The sequence below is a fragment of the Typopeltis vanoorti genome, chromosome 11 (assembly GCF_054136105.1).
Source record: "Typopeltis vanoorti isolate ZY-2024b chromosome 11, IOZ_Tvanoo_1.0, whole genome shotgun sequence".
Classification (NCBI taxonomy): Eukaryota; Metazoa; Arthropoda; class Arachnida; order Uropygi; family Thelyphonidae; genus Typopeltis; species Typopeltis vanoorti.
In genome coordinates this window covers 112,470,789-112,495,740 of record NC_143559.1, presented here as the reverse complement: position 1 = coordinate 112,495,740, position 24,952 = coordinate 112,470,789, and the positions used below count along the sequence as shown (strand labels likewise).

The 24,952-nt window shown below is 35.5% G+C and overlaps 1 protein-coding gene across 1 annotated transcript in view; it reads left to right on the top strand.

Moving 5' to 3' along the window:
- The window catches only part of LOC150101951 (uncharacterized), a 98,293-nt gene extending 73,614 nt beyond the window's left edge, over positions 1–24,679 (top strand). Inside the window, exons 4-5 of the mRNA XM_090400345.1 lie at positions 8,183–8,286; positions 22,158–24,679. Coding sequence (XP_090256471.1) covers positions 8,183–8,286; positions 22,158–24,386 — 2,333 coding nt within the window. The 3' untranslated portion in view covers positions 24,387–24,679. The remainder of the gene's footprint in view (positions 1–8,182; positions 8,287–22,157) is intronic.
- Positions 24,680–24,952: the final 273 nt, after the last annotated feature.

The following is a 24,952-nucleotide window of genomic DNA, read 5'->3' as shown; positions in this document are numbered from 1 at the left end:
TGATAAGTACTGGATTTCTATTTGGGACCTGGACTAGTCATTACTTACATCATATTCCAACATAAATATGTTCACAAATTCACATGGAGAGACGACACAAGAAATAAGAGACTCATTGACTATGTTATTATTGATAGCATTGTCTTCCTGCTGGTTCAGGATATCCTATTTCATATCCTATACCATGGGATATGAAACCAGAAGTGATCATCACTTAGTTTTGAATTACATAAAAATGAATATCACATTGAAAAGAACAATATGTAAGAAAGTTTCTAATGGCACTTATGACCTAATAAAGATTATTAGACACACATATTCACAAGATAAATAATAATTTTTATTATTGCAAATATTTCTACCAGAAACTAATTGGCCATCAGCAGTGCATCAGGAAAATCACAAGGTGAAGTTAGAACAAAATATACTAATCCTATTTACAGACCTGAGCCACATGCCAGAATGCCAAATATAATGGGTAGTTACAAAATAAAATGTGATTACAGTTAAAACCAAAGCTAAGATGATTTGAAATCAAAATTAACAAAATTTAGATAAATTATTGGATGACACAGCATCACATTATAATCTCCGAAATGCCTGCAATGGATGGGATAGAGACTCGCCACACAGGTTCAGAGTTCTTAGGAATATGTTTGTAAATATCCAGCGTGCATTTAAACTTCTTTGAGGTGAAGCCTTTCTGTAGTACAGTGCAGTGGATGATGCTCAATTCTCGTTGGCAAGCTTGAGAATTGGGGCAGATAATGTGTTCTGGTGAACAAAGATTTGAGGAGACAATTTTTTGAGATGGGCTGAATCTTGTTGTATGTAGCAGTTGGTGAATGTAGGTTTATGAAGAACAGATGTAAGTATTCCAGAAGAGGTACAGGAAAGGAGAAAGGCTAATTTTCCATCCTTTTCTTTTTTCATTGTGAGGTTGATGCATGGACTGTCGATTTTGATTTAGAAAGTTGGTAGAGATGCTTCTGAGTCTGCTTCCTTCAGTCTGTTTGTAGAATTGGTTTCTGCAGATGAAATAGCCTGAGTGCATGACAAAGTCTAACAGTTCAACTGTGTCTGGAGGGAACTCCTCTGATAACAGTTGGAGTATCAGCCAGAGGTATACTGGTAAATTAAGGACTGTGTTAAATAATCAGTATGCAAGAAAGCTTTCAAAATAATCAAAGTTGAGCAGCTTTTACAGGTGAACTGTTGACTCAACTATACAAACATTATTCAAGAAAAATGAGTTCAAAAATAGGAACCAAATGTTGGAATTTCAGTTGCAAGCTCTGAAATAAACATTAATTCAGCTAGGGTATCAAGTTGTTGGAAGTTTTTCCACTTAGTTATACTATAAATTAAAGATGCCAAGAAATTATATTCTTGGTTTAATTCTTTATCCAAGTGTAAGCAAACAAAGTTTGCACCTGAAGCAATTTCAGGACAGGGCTCATATATAAAAGCTACTGTCCTGAAATTACTTCATGTGCAACTTTGTTTGCTTACACTTGGATAAAGGATTAAACCAAGAATATAATTTCTTGGCATGAAGTTGTTCACAAGGGTAGAAAGATAAGAAAACTCCATAGTGGAAGCAAGAAGTTAAAAAAAACACTCCTGGAAAAGAAGAAAGCATATCAAAAGTTCCTAGCAAGGCAAATTCCTGGGCAGATACCCCCAAGAAAAATGTAAGATAACTAAACTATTTGTAAAAGTAGCTAAACAAACTCATGGAAAGACTGATAAGAATAAAGAAGATAAATATCATGAAGGTGGCAAAATGTTCTGAAAAGTTTAAAAAAAATTTAGAAATAGAGGAAAGAGTACTGTTGGAGATATAAAGGTAACCTAAAAACTAAAATTGAAGATCTTCTGTATGTCTGGAGTAATTATTGGGTTGGCAAATAAGTTCTTTTGGTTTATCAGAGTGGAATGAAATGCATTTTATTTAATATATAACACATACTAGTCAGTTATATATTGACCTTCTTTATCAATGACCATTTGCCATTTGTCCACCAACTTCATTATTCCGCATTCATAAAACTCCTGAGGTTTACTGGCAAAAACTGATCCTGGTGTCTTTTGACAGCCTCATTAGCAAAGGTTTTCCCGTTTAGAGAATTCTGCAACGATTGGAATAAGTGATAATTGGAAGGTGCAGGGTCAAGTGAATACGGAGGATGCGGCAAAACATCCCAGCCAAGACGTAACAATTTACTCCGGGTTGTTAATGATGTGTGGGGTCTGGTGTTGTTGTGGTGAAAGACAACTCCTTTCTGATTTGCCAATTCAGGATGTTTTGTGCTAATTGCATGGGCCAGTCGCATTAACTGTGAGCAATAATAGACAGTTGAATCAATCGTTCTGCCTAACGGTAACACCTCGTAGTGGACAACACCTTTATAATCCCACCACACAGAGAGCATGATCTTCTTTGGGTGCAATCCCACTTTTGAGGTTGTTTGCGGCAGTTCACTCTTGTGCTCCCATGATCTTTTACATACCCTGTTATTGTACATGACCCATTTTTCATCTCCTGTAATCATCCGCTTCAAAAATGGGTCGTTTAATTGGAGACGTCGCAGCGAATCACAGATGGATGTGCGAGCATTTATATTGGCCTCAGTCAATTCATGCGGCACCCAAACATTGTGTTTTGAAATGTATCCCAGCTTGTGCAAAGGTTTCCAATGCTTGTATGGGATATCTTCAGTATTTCAGCAATCTCCTGCACTGTTTGTGATGGATTTTTGTTGACGATATCCCCACAACACTTGAATCAACCTCGGTCAGGTGACCTGCGCAAGGCACATCACTGATGTCAAAATCTCCAGAATGGAATTTGGCAAACCACTTTTGGCATACGCTTTCTGTTAAGGCACCATCCCCATATACCCTGCATTTTTTTTTTTTTTTTTTTTTTTTTTTTAATGGGCCTCCGCAGCTTGTTTGCCTTTTTTGAAATAAAAAAGCAAAATATGCCAATAATGTACGTTATTTCCTTCCATTTCTAAAAATATGTTACACGCAACTGAAGTAGGCCGAACGAAAATTCACTGAAAGATTATGTGAAATGTTGCCTTAGCATTGCGCGGTAGTGCAACAATAGCAACAGGCTAAGCGGCGTAAACTTGTACTAACGCATAAACCGAACGAACTTATTTGCCAACCCAATACTTAGAAAGACTGTTAAATGAAACAAGCAGTGACAGAATAATGTTGGAAAATATTCAAGAGACATGCATCAGTAGTACATATCAAGACCAATAGGCAGCAAGAGTATATTATTCAACCAAAAATACTCAAATATATATGAAGGTATAAAATTTTTCAGTGATCACACTTCATAATTCACAAGTTCAAATTTCAGTTCATTGTAGTAGATCTCTCATAGTTCATATTTATCAAAAGTAAATAAAACAATGTAAAAATTACAGAAGAATTTCTCTAATAAGTGGTCCAGGTAATTTTTCGTACCTCTTCTTAAGAATAGGTTAAGAAAAATAGTGGAGAGAAACTTCAAGAATAAACTGGGTTCAGGTCAAATAGAGGTTTACAGTATCAGATTTTCAATATACAGTTACACCCTGGGGGTGCTTAAGGGCCAAAGCTATATAACTGAGAAGAGACCTCCACATAGCCTTTAAAGGAATGCGGAGAACTGACCAGGGCTTCTGACCTAATGTCCAATCCTCACCTTCTCATGGTGCACCCTGTTGGATATCTACCGGGATGCTGAACGAATGAGGATGGGCTGGCAATTTGGGATTTAGCCGACCAAATTGTATTCTTATTGGCTTAAACCAAAATGCAAAATGATGGTACAACATGACAAAATTTCATGCCGGCTGGAGTGTCGCCCAGTTAAACAAGACCCCCATTGTTTTCACCAGGGAACCAGGGCGAACAGCGAAAAGTCGGCTACTGGAATAAATCTGAACAAATCACACCCCAACTCAACATCACCAGAGTTACAGATCAGTACTATCAACATAAGAAGTCTGAATGGCAAAGAAATGGAGCTAGTTGAGGAATTAGATAAGTACCAGATCGACATAATAGGGAGTGACTGAAACAAAAAAGACAAAAACTGGTGAGATCTTTCTGAGCAATAAATACAAAATGTTATATTCAGGCAATGACAATCAAGGAAAGGAAGGAGTAGCCATAGTATTCAACACAAAATACGAGACTAATCTTCTTGAATGGTGGGCAGTCTCAAGTAGAGTGATGTGGGCAAATATCAGAATGGGGAATAGGACAATGAGACTTATTTGTGCCTATGGTCCCACAGAAGGTTCTACTAAGGTAGAAGATTGGAGGAATTTTTTGAGGCTCTAGAGAAAGCAACTGACACAATGAAAAAGGAAAAGTTGGTCCTGTTGGGGATCTAAATAGCAGAGTAGGAAATTATTGTCAGACATACAAAAATATTTTGGGAAAATTTGGAGAAAAGAGCAAAGCTAATAATAATGGCAAATATCTGTTAGATTTCTGCTCAAGACATGCACTGGTTATTACTAACACCATGTTCCAACATAAAAATGTGCACAAATTCACATGGAAAGAAGAGGCAAGGAATAAGAAAAGTCTCATTGACTGTGTTATTGTTGATAGTAATGTTTTCTCCCTGGTGCAGGACACCAGAGTGTACAGAGGATTTGAAATTGGAAGTGATCACTATTTAGTCTTGAGCAGGATAAAATTGAATTTCATATTGAAAAGAATAATATGTAAGAAAGTTTTAAAGCGAATAAAAGTTGAGCAGCTCTCAGGTGTGAACTGTAGACTAAAATACACAAAGTTTATTGAAGAAAAAATGAGAGTTTGAGAACAGGAATCAAACCTTGGAGATTCAGTGGCAAGCCTTGAAGAAAACCATGATTGATTCACCAAGAGAGGCATGTGGTGAGGTTGTCTTCAAGGATAGAAAAATCAGAACTCCATGGTGGACACAGGAAGTTAGAGAGGCAGTGAAGGAAAAGAAGAAAGCATATCAAAAGTTTCGGGCAAATAAGTCAGCTTGTGCTCTTAGAGAATACAGAGACAAAGGTAGGAGAGCTAAATAAAAGTCATGGGAAGACTTTGGTAAGAACATGGAAAATAAATATCAAGAAGATGGCAAGATATTCTGGACGTTGTTGAAGAAGCTCAGAAATGGAGGGAAGATTCCTTTTACAATTGATAAAGGTGACATGAAAACTGGAGAAGAAGATATTCTTGAAGTATTAATTACTTCAGAAAATTGCTAAATGAAATAAGCAGTGATAGCACAGTGGTAAAAAACATTCAACAGACATACAGTCATATCCATACCTGAAGTAGAAAAAGCCATCAAAAGCTTGAAACGTGGAAAGGCGGTAGGAGTAGATGATATTTGACCAGAAATGCTCAAGTATGAAGGTATAAAAGTCTTATAGTGGCTGCACTACATAATTCAGAAAGTCTGGACAGAGGGACGAAATCCCAATGATTTTAGTACAGCTGTCATAGTACCCGTATATGAAAAGGGAAATAAAACTAAATATGAGAATTACAGAGGTATTTCCCTACTGAGTGTTCCTGGTAAGGTTTCTGCAAGTATACTTGAGAAACGGTTGAGAAGAATTGTGGAAGAAAAGCTTGGTGAAGAACAAGCTGGATTCAGGCCAAATAGAGGCTGTCAGGATCAGATCTTCCATTTACGGCAAATAGTTGAGAAATCATGGGAATATAACAAAGATCTGTATTTAAGTTTTATAGATCTGGAAAAGGCATATGACAAGGTGCCAAGAGAGAAGCTATTCAATATGCTACAGTTATATGGTGTCAGTGGGACATTATATCAAGCAATACTTAGTCTTTATTTGAGTTGTAAGCCAGCAGTTAGAATTGAAGTACAGGAAGATGGTTTAATGTTAAATCTGTTGTCAGACAAGGATGTACATTATCCCCTCTATTATTCATTATCTATATGGATCACATTATGAAGGAAAGTAGTATTAAACCTGATATGAAAATTGGATATGTTAATGTCAGCTCTTTGCTTTATGCGGACGATGTTATACTTCTAAATAAATCTGCTACGAGTCTGCAAGATTCCCTGACTAAATTGAATAACTCTTGTAATAGATATGGTATGAAGATCAGCATTAAAAAGACAAAGACAATGAAAATAGGCAGAAGCATTGAAAATGTCAACTGTGTTTTAAATGGGAAAACCTGTGGAACAAGTAAAACATTTCAGCTACTTAGGTACATTTTGAAAGTTTATTTTTCACTTGGTCAGACTATAATAAATTTAGTTTAATCCTTTATCCAAGTGTGTGCAAACAAAGTTTGCACCTGAAAGTATCTTCAGGACTGGGGTAAAGTGGTACAACACCGGGCGACTCCTTGCAAAGGTGGAGCCTTGCTAATGCTTCTGCCTTAGTATCTCCACTTGGGCCTGGCTCCCACTGAAGAGACCTCAATAAAGGTCGAAACTAGTCTGGGTAGTGGCCCTTCGCTTAATGCATAATATTATACATATCCGCAAGGAGATGTGTTTTGCATTATGGGAGATACTGAGATAGGAGTGTTGGAATCTTGCTCCACCTTTGTGGAGCAAGATTCCAACAAAGATTCCACCTTTGCAAGGAGTCGCCCAGTGTTGTACCACTTTACCTCAGTCCTGAAGATACTTTCAGGCACAAACTTTGTTTGCACACACTTGGATAAAGGATTAAACTAAATTTATTATACTTAGGTACAGTTTTTAGTGAAGATGGTAAATTAAATATGGAAATAGACAACAGAATCAACAAAGCTGGTATGATAGGAAGTCAGTGGAATAAATTCATGTGGAATAAGAGAGAAATTAGTCGAAACACTGAATTAGCTGTATACAAAAGTGTTCAAACCAGTTTTAATTTATGGATCTGACGTCTTTGGTCAAGTGTTTTATTTCTGACCCAGCTCTAGAGACGGCAGTTATGTGATTCCTGAGAAAGATTAGGGGCACGAACAGATGGCATCAATGGCAATATCATATTAATAACAAGGCTATTAGGAAAGAACTTGACATTGTCAGCATCCAGAAATGTGTTAGCAGAGCTAATCTCAGGCGGTATGGTCACTTAAACAGAATGAGCCTTGAAAGATTATCAAAACAAGTGTTCTCTGCCAGGTTGGCAGGAAAAAAACCCAGAGGAAGACCAAGGTATAGGTGGATTGATACAGTAAAAAGTTCCTTAGACGATAGAAATATAAGATCTGATAATGTTGGAGTCTTGACAAGTAACAGACTGATTTAGAGGAAAATTGTAGACAGGAAGTTAGTAATGATGTAAATTTTTCATGTAGTACTATCATATCCTATACACCCCTTGAGAGTACATGGAAGGAATTTGATAATGTTTTTGTTTTCAAGATTATGTGCATACTCAATATTATTTTTCTTCCCACCAGATTTGTGTCTGCAGGTAATGTGATGCAGGAAAATATGTAATTCTTTCCAGTTCCATTACTTGGAAATAAAACTTTGCTTATTTTTTATTCAGTGCAATATGAAAATCAGAATTATGGGGGGGGGAGTGATAAATTAATTGTATCATGTGTTACACAGGTTTTAGTAAGAGATTTTTGTTTATATCATCCAATGAAATTGTGGACTGACTTGCTTGACTTTGTTTAAGCTAAAAATAAAATGAATTATAATGGAACAGTTGAAACCTAAACAAATTGTTATGTTATCAACATCTAGGCATAATGGAGTTCAAAGACTCACTGCAGAAAGCTTACATTAATCATTATTCATACAATGCCTATTATACCTCACTTCATTCCATGTGTTCACCCTCTCCAAGCAAAAAATCTCCTTGCTAATCACACTGAATGCACAACTTCTGAATGGTAATCCCTTTGTCTTCACTCTATAGCAAATATTCCATAGACAGTTTACCTGCCTCTTTCTCATCCCCCAGGAAACTCAGGCAAATTAATTATGAAGTAACAGATCCAGCCTTCTAAGTTAATAGTTTTCTGATTGTTTATATGATCATCTAGAAAAAAGAAAGCATTTATAGTAATTATAACTGAATTATAACTAAGTTTTTTCTTAAATCTGATTCTAAAGGGAAAACTATTTTATTGAGATTTTAACATGATTTTGTTTTTCTACTATAAAGAAGCAAATGTTTTAATATATATTTAGGAATGGAGGACTGGGATGTAATTACTCCTGTTGACATACCACGTGCCCAAGTAACAGGATCTCAGGTTGATCGCCCATCTATTACTGGAACTATTTTAAATCATGTAAGCATTTTGACATTTCATATTTGTATTGTATTTATTTAATAATTCGAGTGAAATTTCTAGCTAATTAGAGGATCATTGGTTCCTGTATTGAAACGAAGATGAACAGCCATTGGAAGCTGATAGCTTTTTTCATCTTCAGTCATCAAAGGGCACATTGCATTTGTTCAGAATTATCAGAAAGGCAGTTAAAGTCATGGGTCTTAACTGCCATGTGATAATCCTGAACAGATATTTCTTTACTTTATAGTTATAAGAGTACGTTATCTATTGGGAAGCTGACTTGTTCATGCCACTCACTTTTTTTTTCTCTTTAAGCTGACTAATGCAAACAAATACTCATTACCTTTTCCCTGCTGACTACTGAAGTTTTCAGTTATTTTTGATTTTAGTGGTACAGATTGCACATATTTAGTTTATTTGAAGAGTTCAAGTAAGTGACATTAATTTAAGGTATGTAACATTTCAAAATCTACACATTACTTCTGGATTTTAATTTTTATAATTTTGTACTCTTCTTTATTTCATATCTCAATTACCCCCCCCCCCCATTTTATTCAGGCTCAGGACTGGCATATATCTGACAAATCAGGTCTATGGCTGGGTCTTAAGTATTGCTGAATGTAATCCATGTGTGTTCACATGGCCGGTTTGCATGTTTGTTCTAGGAGACAAAAAAAATCCCATACCTCTGTATGAAACTGGCTAACTCACCTTTCATCGAAAGAGACCAGATAGACCAGAATCAAACTCAAGTCTTTCTGACCAAAGGACTTCGTCTATACCGACTGAGCTACAGAGGCCTAATCAATTCTAATCTCTTCTAAGTGTTTCCCAACATGGGGCATACGTCCCATGGGGTGGGGGGGATTGAATATTTTGGGGGACAATTAGAAAATGATGTTGCATTCGTCTTATATTATACTTTTTCAGAACTTGGCCGACTATTATGCCAGGGGGGGGGGGGCATCAAAATCTTTGAGGCGTTGAGATGGGACATAATCCAAAAAAGGTTGGAAAACACTGCTCTAATGGCTTGCACATGTAACAAAAATAAATAAATAAATAAATAAATAAAATAAAAAAAATAAAAAAATTTTATACAAAAGCTCCAATATGTTTCATCCAATGTTACATGGACATCAGGGAGACAGATCGTTAACTACATTCAAAACATGAATCACAATAATGAATCATAAATCATGCATACTCCAGCTGGTATCTCAGTCACAGCTGAAGTATATGATTATGCTATCAAAGTTCAGAAGAAAAATTTCTTTCTATCTTGATTAAAATCAAAGATTCTAATCAAGGCAGAATGGCCAGTCTGTCCAAAATAGCAATGGCATGAACAGGGGTAGGGTACTTGATAGAGACTTGGTAAGGAAAGAGGTGGTAACGTATCCTTTTGTAGATGGTAGGTAAATCAGAATACTGGATGCAGTATTCTGATTTCTCTCATTCTCACACTCACTTATGTCAAAGAAGCCTATATGTGCTTACCTGTATTCTCCTAACTAGCTCATTTCCCTAGTTTTTCATACTTATCGTCTCACTAAATAAAAATTTTTTTCAGACACTTAATTCCAAATCCATTAAAGTGCAGTTCAGTAGGCATAAGCCTTTCACTCTACATACCTAAAACGTGTACATTATTCTTCCTGTACAACACCTGTGCATTGACTCATTTGCAATAATGTTCTTTCTTCTCACTCCTGTCACACCTGGGCAAGAGAGTTACAACTTCTCTCGTTCTTCTTTTTTGTTCCTTCCCGTAACTCTTATATCATCTGGTATTCCATACTTTTCACTTCTTTCAGCCAAAATTTTGACTCTTCTATTGTCCCTTTTTGAAATCTAACAGCATTGCTAATATCTTTTAATCTTTGCTCTGGGAGGCCTGATTTTGTGACAACATTGATCAAGTATGGCTAATTCTGGAATCACCATTTAGTATTTGTTTCCTTAGTTTCTTTTTCACTCATTATTACTCTCTTTTCTACTTTTTCTTCATGGAATCTTCATAAAATATTGTTTTCTTACTCTGCTTTTTTCACCTCTTAATACTAAGTTTCTCTTCTCACCTCTGCTTGTCAGACACTCTAGCTCATCTTGCAATTTTTGTCATCTTTTGTGTTATCCTTCTTTGAAATTTCACTCTTCAATATGTGTATTTTCATATCTTTCTTTCACAGCCATTCACCACATTGCTATTTCCTTTTGACACACATACACTTGTGATACAGACTCATATAAACTTCCGACACATTCAATTTAGTTATCAAATCAATCCATATTCTTGTGAAATTGCCATACAATTAATTTTTTTTTAATTATGATATTTCAATAAATTGTGGATTTTTGATGCTTTTTTTGGGGGGGGGGGTTATTCAGTAAATTGACTTTCACTGAACTGTGTTTGGTGAATTTTCTTCATATGACTGGAATTCATGTAAGTGGTGATTGATTAGCTTGTGGGTCTCCAAGTAGAAATGAAGAAATAGACTGTCCGTGATCTTTATGATTTTAGAGGACCTGAGTTGAAGGCATTAGGTAAGTAGTTTGGGGAGAGACTTTTCTCTCTTTTTGTGAATGGGCTAAATATTAGGCATGCTTCAATGCTATGGAGCTGTTAGCTAAGTATGAGAGAGAGAGAGAGGGGGGGGGGGATATAGATAGAACAGGATAAGTTTTAGTTATGATTCAGAGCTTTTAAGTATGTGAGAGACATTATCAGGATAAGCATTTTTGCTATCTAGGTTATTAAATATAATATTATATTTAATTAAATATAATAATATTATTATATTAAATATAATCATCATTGTTTATTTATAATTTTACAATTATGAATAGGCAGTGGTGTAGCTAGAGCTTTTGCCACCCAGGGCGATCCCTGAGTTTGCCGCCCCTCTCAATACACACCAAAAATACTACAAAAAGCCAAACCACGTAGAGGGAAATAAATTAAAACGCTATGTTTATTTTTGAAGTAAAACTTTAATTTCAACATTCTAAAATGTTATATTTCTTGCTTTTCTGTTAGCAAAATCATCGATGACATTGACGAAGTCTATTTCATAGTAATGTAGGTAATTCTTAATCAATTTTATTTAGAAAAACTCCTCTCACAACTAGCAACACTTACAGAAATCGCGAGGAAAATTCGCAGCAGTATTACAATATTTGGAACCGAGTTCTCGAGACTGGATTTTAAAATTAACTGTAAAATTTCAAAAAGGTTCAAAATTTCCCCCCCCCCCTCTAGCTACGCCACTATAAATAGGGAAACCTAATCAAAACAAATAAGTAGTCTGTGTACACTAAGACTTGGAGGCTCTTGTGACATGAAGGAAAACCAGGCTTCTCTGTCATATGCTAATGGACAAATCTCTGATGTGGAGAGTTGGGGGAAAACAGGGAGCAGAGGATGGATGCCTGAGTTTGTATCCAAGACATTTTATTTGGTTTCTTTGAACAGTGCTGACTAGAGGATCTTGCTGGGTTTAATCTGATATAGTAGAGTTGGGAATGTGGTCTTGCCAGGAGTAATCCAGATTATTTCTTAGACAAGGTTCTAAAGCTGTTTATAATATCGGTTGCTGCTTTTGTTCAGATGTTTCAGGTCTGGGAGTCGTATAGTAAGATAGACTGGCTAGTGTACTTGGAAAGATGAATCTTTGTCTCCTTTGAGATGAACTTTCATACTTTATTGAGACTTCTGTGGAACTGGAGTGCTTTCTGTTTTCTTGTCTTAATGTCTGTTAAGGAATCTGAAATATGTGATCCTAGGTGATCATTTTGATTTATATATAGATGTGCCTATCTGAATTTTTAATATCTTTGTTTTTTGGGAGTTTATTTTTAGTCTAAATATTTCTGTGGTTCTACTAAGGCTGTTCAAATGGTTTGGGGCATCTGTAATGTTGGAGTCAGTGAGGACTATCATCTGCAAAGCTCAGGTCTTCGAGGTGCATCTGTATATATGGGTCTTTGATGAGGATTCCAGATTTAACTTGAATCAATTTAAAAATATAGTCAATCATTATGATGAATAGATATGGGACTAGAGTATCTCCCTGTAGGACTCCTGTGGCGATGGGAAAACTGTCTGTTTTGTCTCCATTAACTAGTACTGTGGCTTGATGTCCTTGGTTGGGTGCCTTGATTGCTCTAAAGTTCAAAAGCAGTGGTAAGTTCTTGTCCTTTGAACCCTCTATTAGTCTTCTGATGCAGTGAATGTGTTCTAGAGCAGTGTTCTTCAACCTTTTTACACCTGTGGACCAGGGAAAATAGGAGAAATATTTCGCAGACTGGCTGACGGCTAAGACAGAAACATAAACCATTTTATTCAGATAGTATTTTATTTCTTAAATCCAATGTTATAAAATTACAATTTTTAGCTAGTGCGACATCTGCTGCTGCTTAGAGGTTAGAAAATTTGATATATGTGGCTGGAACGTTGTTTCTGAGAGACGAAGCACTGCAATAACATCCATTCGATTTCTCTTTTTGGTTTTTATTACTGACATGGCTGAAAAAGTCTTTTCACACAGATAGGAAGTTAAAAAATTATCAACAATTTGATAGCTTTATAACTCGGAGATGGATATTCTTTTTCGAGTGATATCCAAAATTGAGATAGTGATTGCATTTTATGTCTGGACACCAGAGTGACATCAGAAGACAACTCTATCAGCTTTTCTTTTTCACAAGGATCAAGTGCACATGATTTTATATCTTCCAAGAAGGAATTATTAATCTAGAAGTTACCTTTACTAGGATCCTCATTTTCAGGGAAATAATTATTAAAGTTTTCTCAGCTAATGCCCTTAAATGTTGACTTATTATGTTGATGATGACTTTCTTGTTGACATCAGCAGCAATCAAAAATTCTCCCAAAAGTGGAAACATTTCTATATCTTCCTCTTGTACGTGACTATCCCAAAGAACCAGCTTCTTTTTGAACACATCCATTTTATTTCTCAGTGTAAAAATATTTGTACAAGACTCCTGAAGAGAAATATTAAGTTATTTAAGAAGGCTAAATATGTCCGCCATATACGCAAGCTTAGCTATCCATTCCTTCAACAAAGGCTCTACTAGGTCAGATTTTCGCTCTTGCAGAAACTGCTTTACTTCTTCCCTCAGTTCGAAAAGGGGTGCAAGAACCCTTCCTCTCGATAACCACCTCACTTCTACATGGAGAAGGAGATGTTGGTGTGAGTCCATACTCTCACACACAGTGTTGTGAACAGCCTGGAGTTCATAGCTCGACTACAAATGATCTTCACTGTGTCATTCGTCACAGTGTTTAGTTCAGTAGAAAGCTTCTTTGCAGCTAGGTGCTCCAGGTGGATCATACAGTGAATGGACAAAACTTCTGGGTGCACGACTTCCTTTATTTTCGCAACTACTCCTGAGCGACGTCCGTACACACTCCGACGCATTTGCTCCAATCTAAGCCCTGCGCTTGAAAATACCCGTCAAGAGCATTAAATATCTCTGAACTAGTGGTCCATCCAGGTAAGTCAAAGCAACAAAGAAGTTCTTCCCTTAAGTCTTCATCTTCACTATACCTCATGAAGCAAAGTAGGATAGCATGGTTACTCACGTCAGTTGATTCATCAAGTTGAATCACAAAACATCTCGATTTCTTTATCCCCTCTACAACTTGCTTTTCAATATCAGTGGCCATATCAATAATTCTCATCTGAATGGTGGTGTCCGAAAGCGATATAGCCTGCAGTTTTTTAGTGGTTTGAGGACCCAAAATTTCTCTTATGACGTTTAAGAGCAAAGCTTTACTAACTCCTCACCAATAGTTTTTTCATTTTAGTTATTCGAAGAGCAACTAAATAAGATGCTCGAAGCAGCGACTTGTCACTAGTTGTCATTATTTTCATTTCACTTTTCTGACTTTTCATCTGGTCATGTAATCTTCGAAAAAAGTCTAGTGGCTTATCAATAAAATCTCTATGCTTTGAATGCAAATGATGAGCAAGTTTGGAAGGTTTCATAGCGTCATTTGACAGAATTTCGGAACATACTACACACAAAGGCCATGGCAATAGTTCATTGCCAGGAGCTACAATGAAACCAAGCTTTAAATAGTCCTTGTCGAAAGGCCTAACAAAGTTTCCTTTTCTTTTTTTGGTTTGTATTGCACATTCCGAAGTATCGACATATTTCTTTTTCTTTGTTTCTTCTAAACTTGAAGCACTAATACTTGGCATACTTTCGGTACCATCACTACTTTTCTCCTGAATATTGTCCTTGCTTCTACTAAAGAAGGTTAAAAGGTTTTGTTGTTTGATTTTTTTGTCTCCATTTTGTAGGATTTCAAATTTTACGAAAGAAATAACTTGTTTTCCGAAATACCACAATACACTATATTAGAAAACGATACGGACAAGCACAATAAAATAAGAATTTTTGTGGCATGTCGTCAACGGGCGAGATGACACAATACTGGCATTCGATGGCCACGCACTTCGCCTATACTTTGGGTGCTACATTGTCGCATGCAGCATCTTGCTTGCCTGCAACAATGTAGCGCCCGAATCTTGTAGCCGCTACATGATTGGAGGAAATTTTTGGTGGACTGTCAGGAAACCTCCGCGGACCAGCACTGGTCTGTAGACCACAGGTTGAAGAACAGGGTTCTATAGTACTACGTTTTTTGAGGAATTCAGCCTGGTTTGTACGACGTAATTGAGTTATATGTGATTCAGTTCTATTTAATATCATTCTGTTGTAGATTTTTAGTGCAGTATAAAGAAGTGTGATTCCTCGGTAGTTTTCAAGTTTGTTCAGGTTACCCTTTTTTGGAATTGGTATTATTAGACTCTTTCCATTGTTCAGAAACTTTCCTAGAGGAAAGTGCAAAGTTATATATGTGTAGGAGTTGTTTTGTGATTTCTATAGAGCATTGCTTTAAAGCCTCAACTGTGATACCATCTGCTTCTGGTGATTTTCCTGCTTTATGTCGTTGAAGGGCCATTGTGAACTCGTGCATGGTGAAATTGTCACAGTTGATGCTAAGAGTTTCTTGTACTATGGTTTTTGAGATGAAATCAATTTTTTGGGTTGGTGTGTTTAGAAGAGTAGGAAGTGTGCCTTCCATTCATCAAGTTGTTTGGTTTTGTTTTCAAATGAGGTTTTCAATTTTTTTTCTTGATTCTCAGTACTCTGGGTTTTCTTTCCACTCTGCTCAGGGACTTGGCTATTTTGTAAGTTTCTCTTATCTTGTGCAATTTTTGACAGTTTTCTTAGCTCTTGCCAGAAGTTCTGGATGTAGGCTTCTTTATCTTTTGAGAGAGCTTCATATACCTCTATGTTTAGTTGCTTTAGTTCATTTTTATATTGAAGGGAATCTTGGATTTTTACTGTACGTTTTATTTTATTGCGCTTGTCAGTCAGTGAGTTTGTTTCTTTGGTTACCCAGTCTTTATCTACACTTTTTGTGTTTGATTGAAGAAATATATTGCTTGATGAATGATGCTAGCTATGGCTTTAAATATATTTTCTGCATTATCATTCGATACTGCTTGTGGGCAGTTCTTTGTGAGTTGCTGAAATTTATTTGCCTTGTTAGAGTCATTTAACACGTTCGCTGCCAACTACAAGTATACTCGTAGTTCGTATATGAGCTTCACAAGCCAACTACGAGTATACTTGTATGTCGATTTACCGACCTCCTATGTCAAACACGAGTTAACCCTTAATACGTTTACCTTAATTTGGACCCTTGGATTCTGAATAAAGTGGAGAGCACGTCTGGGGGCTTGGTAGAAGGGAAATAATTTCAACTAAAATATTGCACATTAGTGTGTGCCTCAGAAGTCAACTACGAATATACTCATATGTCGATTACCAACCTTGTATGCCAAGCACGAGATAATCCATTGTATAACAAGTAATTTGTAAATCAATTAAAAACTAATAAAATCAGTAAAAATAAAAACCAATCTATAAAATATAAAAAAACAATTTATTTAAATTAAGAATGGTACATTTTAAAACGTTTTCCACGCACAATGGTGGTTTTTTCCTGGCAAACAGGACAATAATAACGTGTTTCGTGTACACACACGGCATAGCTTTGTCTGTCGATTCTTTTTTTTCTCTTGGTGGTAAAATTTCCAAATAATGAAAATCCCGATTCCTCCTGATATTCTCTGATGCTGTAAGCTCATCCATTCCAACAAAAAACTGAGATAAATTGATCTCTCAATTTTAACGCAGTCATTGCATTTCCAGTAATCATGTTATCAAATTTATGTGCATTTTGAATGTATACCTCAAAAATGCATATTACCAATTTCTTTGGCCATCTAATTGTCTTTCGTAAGGTGGAATAGTAAGAAAGCATTTGATCAGAAAGATCGGTGCCTGACATCCCCAAATTATAATTTTAATTGAAATTTTTCATTACGATTTTGCGTTTTAACCATTTCAAATTTGTGCATATTTGAAATGGAAAGAACTTCCCTCTTATCGTTCCATTTGCTGACTACAACAAGACCTCTTCTTTGCCAGACAAATTCCCCTTTTTAGTTTCTTCTGAATAACATCTGGTGGATTGTTTTTCCTATTATTTATCAGCGTTCCACACATGTATGATTTTCTGTCGGTAAGCGATTCTGTCAGAGCTACAGAATTATAAAAATTATCCATATGCAGTATATAACCCCTGTCTAAATATTCTTCCATCAAGTGGAATACAATATCATATGCGTGACCCATTTTCGCTAAAGAGGATTCTGATTTTCCTGTATAAATTTTTATTTTTATCACCATTCGCATAGTTCATAGAATTTCACGGCATATTTATGTTTTTTGTTTTTTATGTATTGCCGAAACGCCAGTCTATCACGCCACAACACCATTGACTCATCAATACGAGATTACTCATAGTTGGCCTATGAAACAAAATTCTGTCTGATAAGCCAGCTACGAGATTACTCATAGTGACCTTGAAGATGCAAAAAGGGCTTGGCGTGCGGGAACAAACTATGCCTGATGAGCGTGGCAGCGAAAGTGTTAATTCTTTCCAATTGTATCTGAGCTGTTTCATCTGTGATTTGGATGCTCCTAGTTGTAACTTTAATTGTGCACTTACAATTCTGTGGTCAGAATTACATTTCTATGATTAAATATAATAGCAATAGAAATAACAGAAAACAGTTGAAAAATATTAAATATAATATTCTTCAGCTTCTTTTTGATGTGGTAGCATGTGCCTTGGTCATCTCTATGCATGACATGGAGAAGAAGACTGATGATAGAAGTTCAGTTTTATCTTGAGCTGTTGTGGTGCCATATTTGTGTGTGAAAGAGAGGAAGAGAGAGAAATAGGCAGAATCACAGATGAGCAGAAATCATATCTCTCTCTCTCTCTCTTGGCCTTAACAAAGGACCAGTTCTAATTGCCTTTAATGATTTTGCATTTGTTGCATTCTTCAGTATAGGATAAGAATGATGTTAAATCACTATTCATTGCTTAGAGTTCTTGTTACAAGCTATTTGTGATATAGTGAATTGTTCTTGTTGGATAGCCTTTGGCAACCTGTTGCTAAACCATGGCTTGGTATCAGAGCAATTCACAAGAATGGAAACAGTGGTCTGATCATAGAAAGGAAAAGTAGAACTCTTGGTGCCACTCTCTACCTTGTATCCTTAGAACTATAACAGTGCTAAGTCTTAGAGGTCATCTCACATAGCACTGTTGTAGTTCTTAGGCATTCTGCAGGAGAGGGAACATGCACATGATTTTGATCAGAGTTAACTGAGCTGAGATATAGTTGAAGAAAAGCTGGATAAGAAAAAATCAAGGATGTTGGGAGAGTGAGGGTTATTTATTATTCCAATTGATAGATGAATGATTTGTGTTAGATAACGATCACTAATTAAAAGAAACGCACATATTAACCACAGTGAATTTATTTATTTATTTAATTATTTACAATTAAATAATTTTCACTGTGGTTAATACGTGTGTTTCTTTTAATTTTAATAACGATCACTGCTTATCTACCTACTGTGGGAGGTCTTACCAAGAGAAACTTGCACTTCTCCAGACAGCATAGTCAAGTTTGCCCTAAGTTCATTTAGGATTTTGGGTACCAATTTTCATTTCTGATATTTGAATAACATATTTTCCAATGGAAGATAAAATATTGCAAAAACAGCCATCCTTGTGCAGATTTATTGTATTATTTTTTTAGGATATAACTTTAGATTATTTGAAACATAAACTTATATGTTCAAATAGCAGAACTGATTCTGGAATATTATACATGTATCCTATGTCATGTCAAATCCTGCAGTTATTTTTACAGCCAGATATAGAAGTCTGATATAAAACCATATTTAACTTCTTATGTTAGGAGCATCAATAATGATATCCTATTCAAAAAATCTTTCCAAATTACAAGTGTATCCCAGTAGATATTGCATAAAGAATTGTATAGAAGTCTCCCATTAGCATTATTAAATGGAGTGGAGTACTTCAACAACTTTGTGGAGTACTTAAACTCCTCCAGTAACACCAGAAATAGTACTCTTTCTTCATTACCTCGCCACTGAATAAAGCCAAGAGAATCATAATTTATGTAATCAACATGTTGAAGTATCACATTTGGAAACTTAGAAAGGTATATCCCTTTGACAAAATTTTGACATAACAGCAGTATGTAATAGTCTTAAGGAAAGTTAATTGCTCAGTATATAGATTTCTCTATCTAAAAAGACAAATGTTATTCAGCCTTATTGTTCTTACTTTACAAGATTGTCTATAGTACAAGGGTAAGAGTAGTATTAAGAGTATCCTTTCAATGCTGGGCACTCTTGCACCCCCAGTTTAAACTCCTCTAGATCTATGATGAACATCTCTCACTTCCCTTACCAAACTCATGCTGACCATCATAAAGAATCATGCTATCATCAACCCATATTTGGATTCTAGCTCTCACTATCCTCTCTAATACACCATGATCACACAACTTGAGATATGCAGATTAGCACGTAACTTGAAGCCTCGATTTGTTTGTAGAATTTTCCTTGCCAAACAAAATAACCTGACTTCATAGTGAACTGAAACAGGGTTGAGATATCGGGAAGAAATTCTGCTTGGATAAGTTCCAAGGTGTCCTTAAGTGGGACATTTGTGAATAAGGAGGAGACATTGAAACTGACCATTAAGTCAGTGTTGTGGAACAAAATCTTGTATTCTGGACTTAAAATGACCGAGTTTTTGATATGTGATGAGGTATTGCCAGTAGTACAAGAAAGCACTTTGACTAAATATTTAGCCAGTTTGTAGGTGGGTGAGTCTATACATTTACAGTTGGATGTAGAGTTCTTCTTTATGGATCTTTGGAAATCCATAAATATGGTAAGGGGGGGGGTCTGAAGTTGTAGGTTTTTAGTTTGTTGGTCACATATGCTGGCTAGAAAGTAACATTTTTTAGCAGTCTATGGATAATTGTAAACTGTGTGTAGGTGGTGTCATAATTTAGTAGGCAGTAGGTGGGTCGGTCTTTAAGAAGATGGTCATTTTTTTTATTATAATCTGTGTAATTTAAAATGACAGTAGCATTACCCTTGTCTGCTTTCAGGATTTTTTTATTCTATTTTATTTTATTTATTTTGTTATTGTTGTTACATCTGAGATGTAGAAGGGCATTATATTCTGTTGGGCAAGTTGCTTGCAGGAGGCTTTACCTATGATAGAACATTGGCTACATTAAGCCTAATATTGTTGGCATCACTGGTGAGAAGGGTGTAGATTCCACGCTCGATCTGGATCATGAATCTTTGGATCGTGAAGTTACTCCTAGATATCATCTGGGAGTAATGAAAATTCATTTTCATGATCTATGATCACAACTTTTACCACCGTTACAATTATTGTATTACTATAATGAATATTGTCCATAATGATCACCCTTCTCTTTGTGATAGATGGCCAGTTTGCCTATACAGTTCATTGTCACTGTCTGTATTCTTAAGCATATAGGAACAATACGTCTTATTCTAAATATCTGACTAAATATCTTATCCTCTTCATCTCCACACCATGCTGCCCCCCAAACTACTACTCTCCCTCCCTTTTTCATGCATCTCCATAGGCACAATTCCTCTGTAGTTATCAAAAGAATCTTGCCCTTCCTACTCTCATGAAAAACATATCTATCATTGTTTCTATCAGCATATAATCCTCATCAAGTCATGTTTCATTTATAACCACCGTGTTCAGACAAATGAACTCACTCAATCTAACAGTTTTGTAACTCTTATTTCTGACATTTGTAAACAAATAGTATCTCAATTTTGGGTTCATAAAAGTTGTTAGGAAAGTCTTCTCAAAATTCTCCATGAAAGGTCAGGTGATGGAGGAGAGGAGGAACTCTACCTTGTCTATAGCAAGTCCAAATTTTGGCTTATAAAACATTGTTCTACTGAAAAAAATTGGATTAGAGACAATGTTCAGATAAGTCAGTGACAGAGGTTGGAAAGAGGTCTGTAAGGAATTTTAATACATCATCAACAGGAACATTAGTGAAGAGAGATATGACGTTAAAGCTTGCAAGGATGTCAGTAGATGATATGTATAAACTTGATAGTTTTTGGACAAAATGGGATGAATTTTTGATGTTTCTGAATGGCATGCATTTTTATTTTTATTGGTTAGCATGAATTTCACTTATTCGTCTTGTAACAGTTTTTTAACATTTAATCAACTTTCGATCCATATAATTATAGTTTTTTTGATGTTTTAACACTAAAGAAGTCATCAGTTCTATTTAAGGTGGTGAAACTAGATGTATTTGGCTTAATTTAATGACTAATAAATTACTGTGATTTAATAAATTATTATGTTGGACTGTCATAATACTTGAGGTATACACTAGAAAATGGTGATTCATTATATGAAATCTTTCACTAACAACAGACTTTGTCTGTTCCTTTGGATTCTCAGATACCATATTTGGTATCTGAGAACTGGCTTTATTATTATTATAGCATTCTTGGATGCTTTTTCAATAATTAATGCTTACCCCTTCTAGTTAATATTATGTGGTCAAGGGCCAAGTGACTTCTTGTAATTTGCTATGAAAGAACTGTAACTTGTCTGCATGCAACATTGGAATCCAGATATGCTATATCTGCATAGTCCTGTTCTTAATGAAATGGTTAATCCCAGCAAACATACTAATTGTTTGCACTGCATTTTGTTAATGAATAAATTTGAATATCCAATTTTCTAATTAATCAGTTTGTAGTTTTGAATTCTTAATTCACTGTCTTTATTATTACATGGCTTCTCAGGACTCAGTAGGAGGTCCCTCTATGCAATGCTATATCTACCTCACAAATTGTTTTTGTCTATTATTTGTGCTTTCTGGCCAGCTTGCTGTTTTGTAAGAGGAAAGTTCACGTTTCTGGTAGAAAAGGCCTGCTACCTCTTTGTGATATTGAGTAATTCACCTTCCATCGAAAGAAAAAGGCCATATAAAGATTCCTAATGTCATGATGAGAATTGAACTCATTTGAGCACTGCCAATTCTCACCATTATTATTATAATTTTGCAGTCTTTTGACTTGAATTATTGTTACTACAGACTCAAGGGCTTGTAATTAAATGACACAGATATTAATATTGATTACATTTTGATTGGTTTTGCATATAGGCTTAGCGTAATGCAATAACTGCCATAGTAATTTCTTGTATTATTTCATATTGCATCTTTCTGTCTGTTATACATTGCACTTAACACCAGCTAATATATAAGTTGTTTTTCTTCTTTTGCTTATTAGGCTTTTCAGAAAAAAAATGAATTATTTATATATTTTATTTTTTGCAGGTGGAAAAAACTTTCAGCATGGTTCAGAGAGCATTAAATTTGGTTGATAATGAACATAATATAGATTTCAAACCACTGAAGCAGCCAATGACTGACTCAGAATTTCATAACTATTTGAATGGTGATGGTTGCTTGGTGCAACCTAGGGAACTTAGACTATCAGTTTATCAGGGAGGAATTGAACCATCATTAAGAAAAGTAGTTTGGAAGCATATACTAAATGTTTATCCAAATGGACTTGCTGCTAAAGAAAGAATTAATTATATGAAACAAAAAGCCTTGGAGTATCAGAAATTAAGGGATACATGGCAAGATATTATTTCTGCTGGAACAGTAACAGATGAAATAGAGTTTGTTACTAACATGGTACGTAAGGATGTTTTACGTACTGACCGTACCCATAAATTCTATGCTGGATCAGATGACAATAAAAATGTTGTATCTTTGTTTAATATTCTCACTACATATGCCTTAAACCATCCAAGTGTATCATATTGCCAGGGTATGAGTGATTTAGCATCACCTATTCTGGTAACAATGAAAGATGAGGCACATGCATATGTGTGTTTTTGTGCTTTGATGAAAAGATTGAAGTTTAATTTTCAGCTAGATGGAAAAGCGATAACCACTAAATTTCAGCAACTTTCTGAACTTTTAGAGCATTATGACTCACACTTTTTTGAATATCTCAAAAATCAAGGAGCTGATGATTTACTATTTTGTTATCGATGGCTTCTTTTAGAGCTGAAAAGAGAATTTGCTTTTGATGATGCTTTACGTATGATGGAAGTTTTGTGGAGTTCTCTTCCACCATCTCCTCCATCAGGTGAGCTAGAATTGTTTGAAGAGCAGTTTACACATGCCACTGCACGTCCTCAATCACCTCGTATTCACAGTAGAGAAAATCCATACACAAAAGTAAGAGCCATTCGTAAACAGAATTCTGCATCATCAATTCGTGGATTGATGAAAGGATCCAGCAAGGATAAAGAGGATCATCCTCAAAATCAATATGAAGAAAATGGAGAAAAGAATTCGTGTATACCAGATAGTGCTAATTTTCAGAATAAATCAAATGAATGGATTAGTCCCAGAAGCCGTAGAAATAGTGCCACTGAGTCTACAGGGGATGAATCACAAGAATATCTTCCAATGACAACATCTATCACTAGAGAACTAAGAATGGAATTAGAAAATCTCAACAGACATCTTCCAGGTTCATATCTACATCGCTCTTTAACAGTAGATTCTGAGGACCTAGATTCTCCTCGTTCACCAGAGGATGGTGATATGTCAAGAGACGATCAGCAGTCCTGTCACTTTCCAGAACAACCTAGTATTGAGCAGTCAGTAGAAGAGGATGTACCCGATTCCCAAAGTTGGACAAGTGATGAACTTTCTGGAGTTGATCAGATTCATCGAGTGGGTTCTGCCAGAAAGTTGCAGAAATGTCCAGAATACCTTCAGCTCAATGGAACAACTGAGATAAATGTGGATCTCAACTATTGTTGTACACCAGATGAACAGTGTGATATTGAATTTGATAACCAGCAAACAAAAACGGTTGCTGACATTCCATGCAATGGTGAAATTTTGGAAAACGAAGAATCTGAAGAAAGAGATGGTTGCTCTTGTCATTTGAAATCTGTAATTCCAATCCGCCTAGTTCATAGTCCAGTTATTGATGAACGACACAAGCAGCATGACAGTGATAGTTCAGATTCTATATCTGAAGGACATTCTACAAGAGCTGATTGTAGTAAACAAAATTTTCTCCCTCTTTCTCAAAGCCAGGCTGAAGATGGTAGCTCTGGAAGTATAGCTTCTTCCAAAGAAATGTCAGTTCGCAGACATTCAAATAATTTTTTAATTAAAAGCCAAAATGGATTCCTTGATTCTGGTGTATCAGAATCTGTCATGACTAATTCTTGTGAAGAAGCTTTAGAATTCAGTGGCAAAAATCGTCGCTCCACACTACCACCTCCCAGTGAATTGGGAGGTGGCAATCCATTCATGTTATTCTTGTGTTTAACATTGCTTTTACAACACAGGGATGTGATTCTGAAAGGTAGCATGGACTACAATGAAATAGCAATGCATTTTAATAAAATGGTTCGTAAACATAATGTTCATAGAGTTCTGCATCAAGCAAGGGGAATGTATTCTGAATATCTACAAATGGGTTGGCAAGAAGATAGCTGGCAGCCAAATACTGATCCACAAGTTTGACATATATTTTTTGTGAATATGACATTAAAATATGTTCAAGAACTATTTATTATATGAACAACCATGCATGATAATGAACTTCAAAGTGAATATTACTTAAGACTAATATTTTAATTAGTTTTATGAATTATCATGAAGTGTGAATCTGATTTTATTTAGGATTTAAACTTTGGGTGAAACACATCTGATCATGACATCTTTCAGCATTTGAACTATTTCAGATATCATAGTAATCTATGAATGTCATCATTATGTTGAGATTCTTTATGTATAAAACTAATTGAAAATTTTCATTAATTTAGCATTGTTTGTTTTTAAATGTCATCTGTGTTGGTCTATAAATTTATTCCATCCATCATAATTGGTTTCATATTATGCTACTTTAACGTTTTAATCGTGATTCACTTTAAGATGATTTTATATTCTAATAGATAGAATGTAAAAGTAATTTAAAATTAAGACAATGAAAAGACAGTGGATTTTATGTTAATAACATGCTTTGCTTTCAGAATGACAGTTTTAAGTTAACATAGGAAAAGCACAGCATATTCTATTAATCCTGTCTT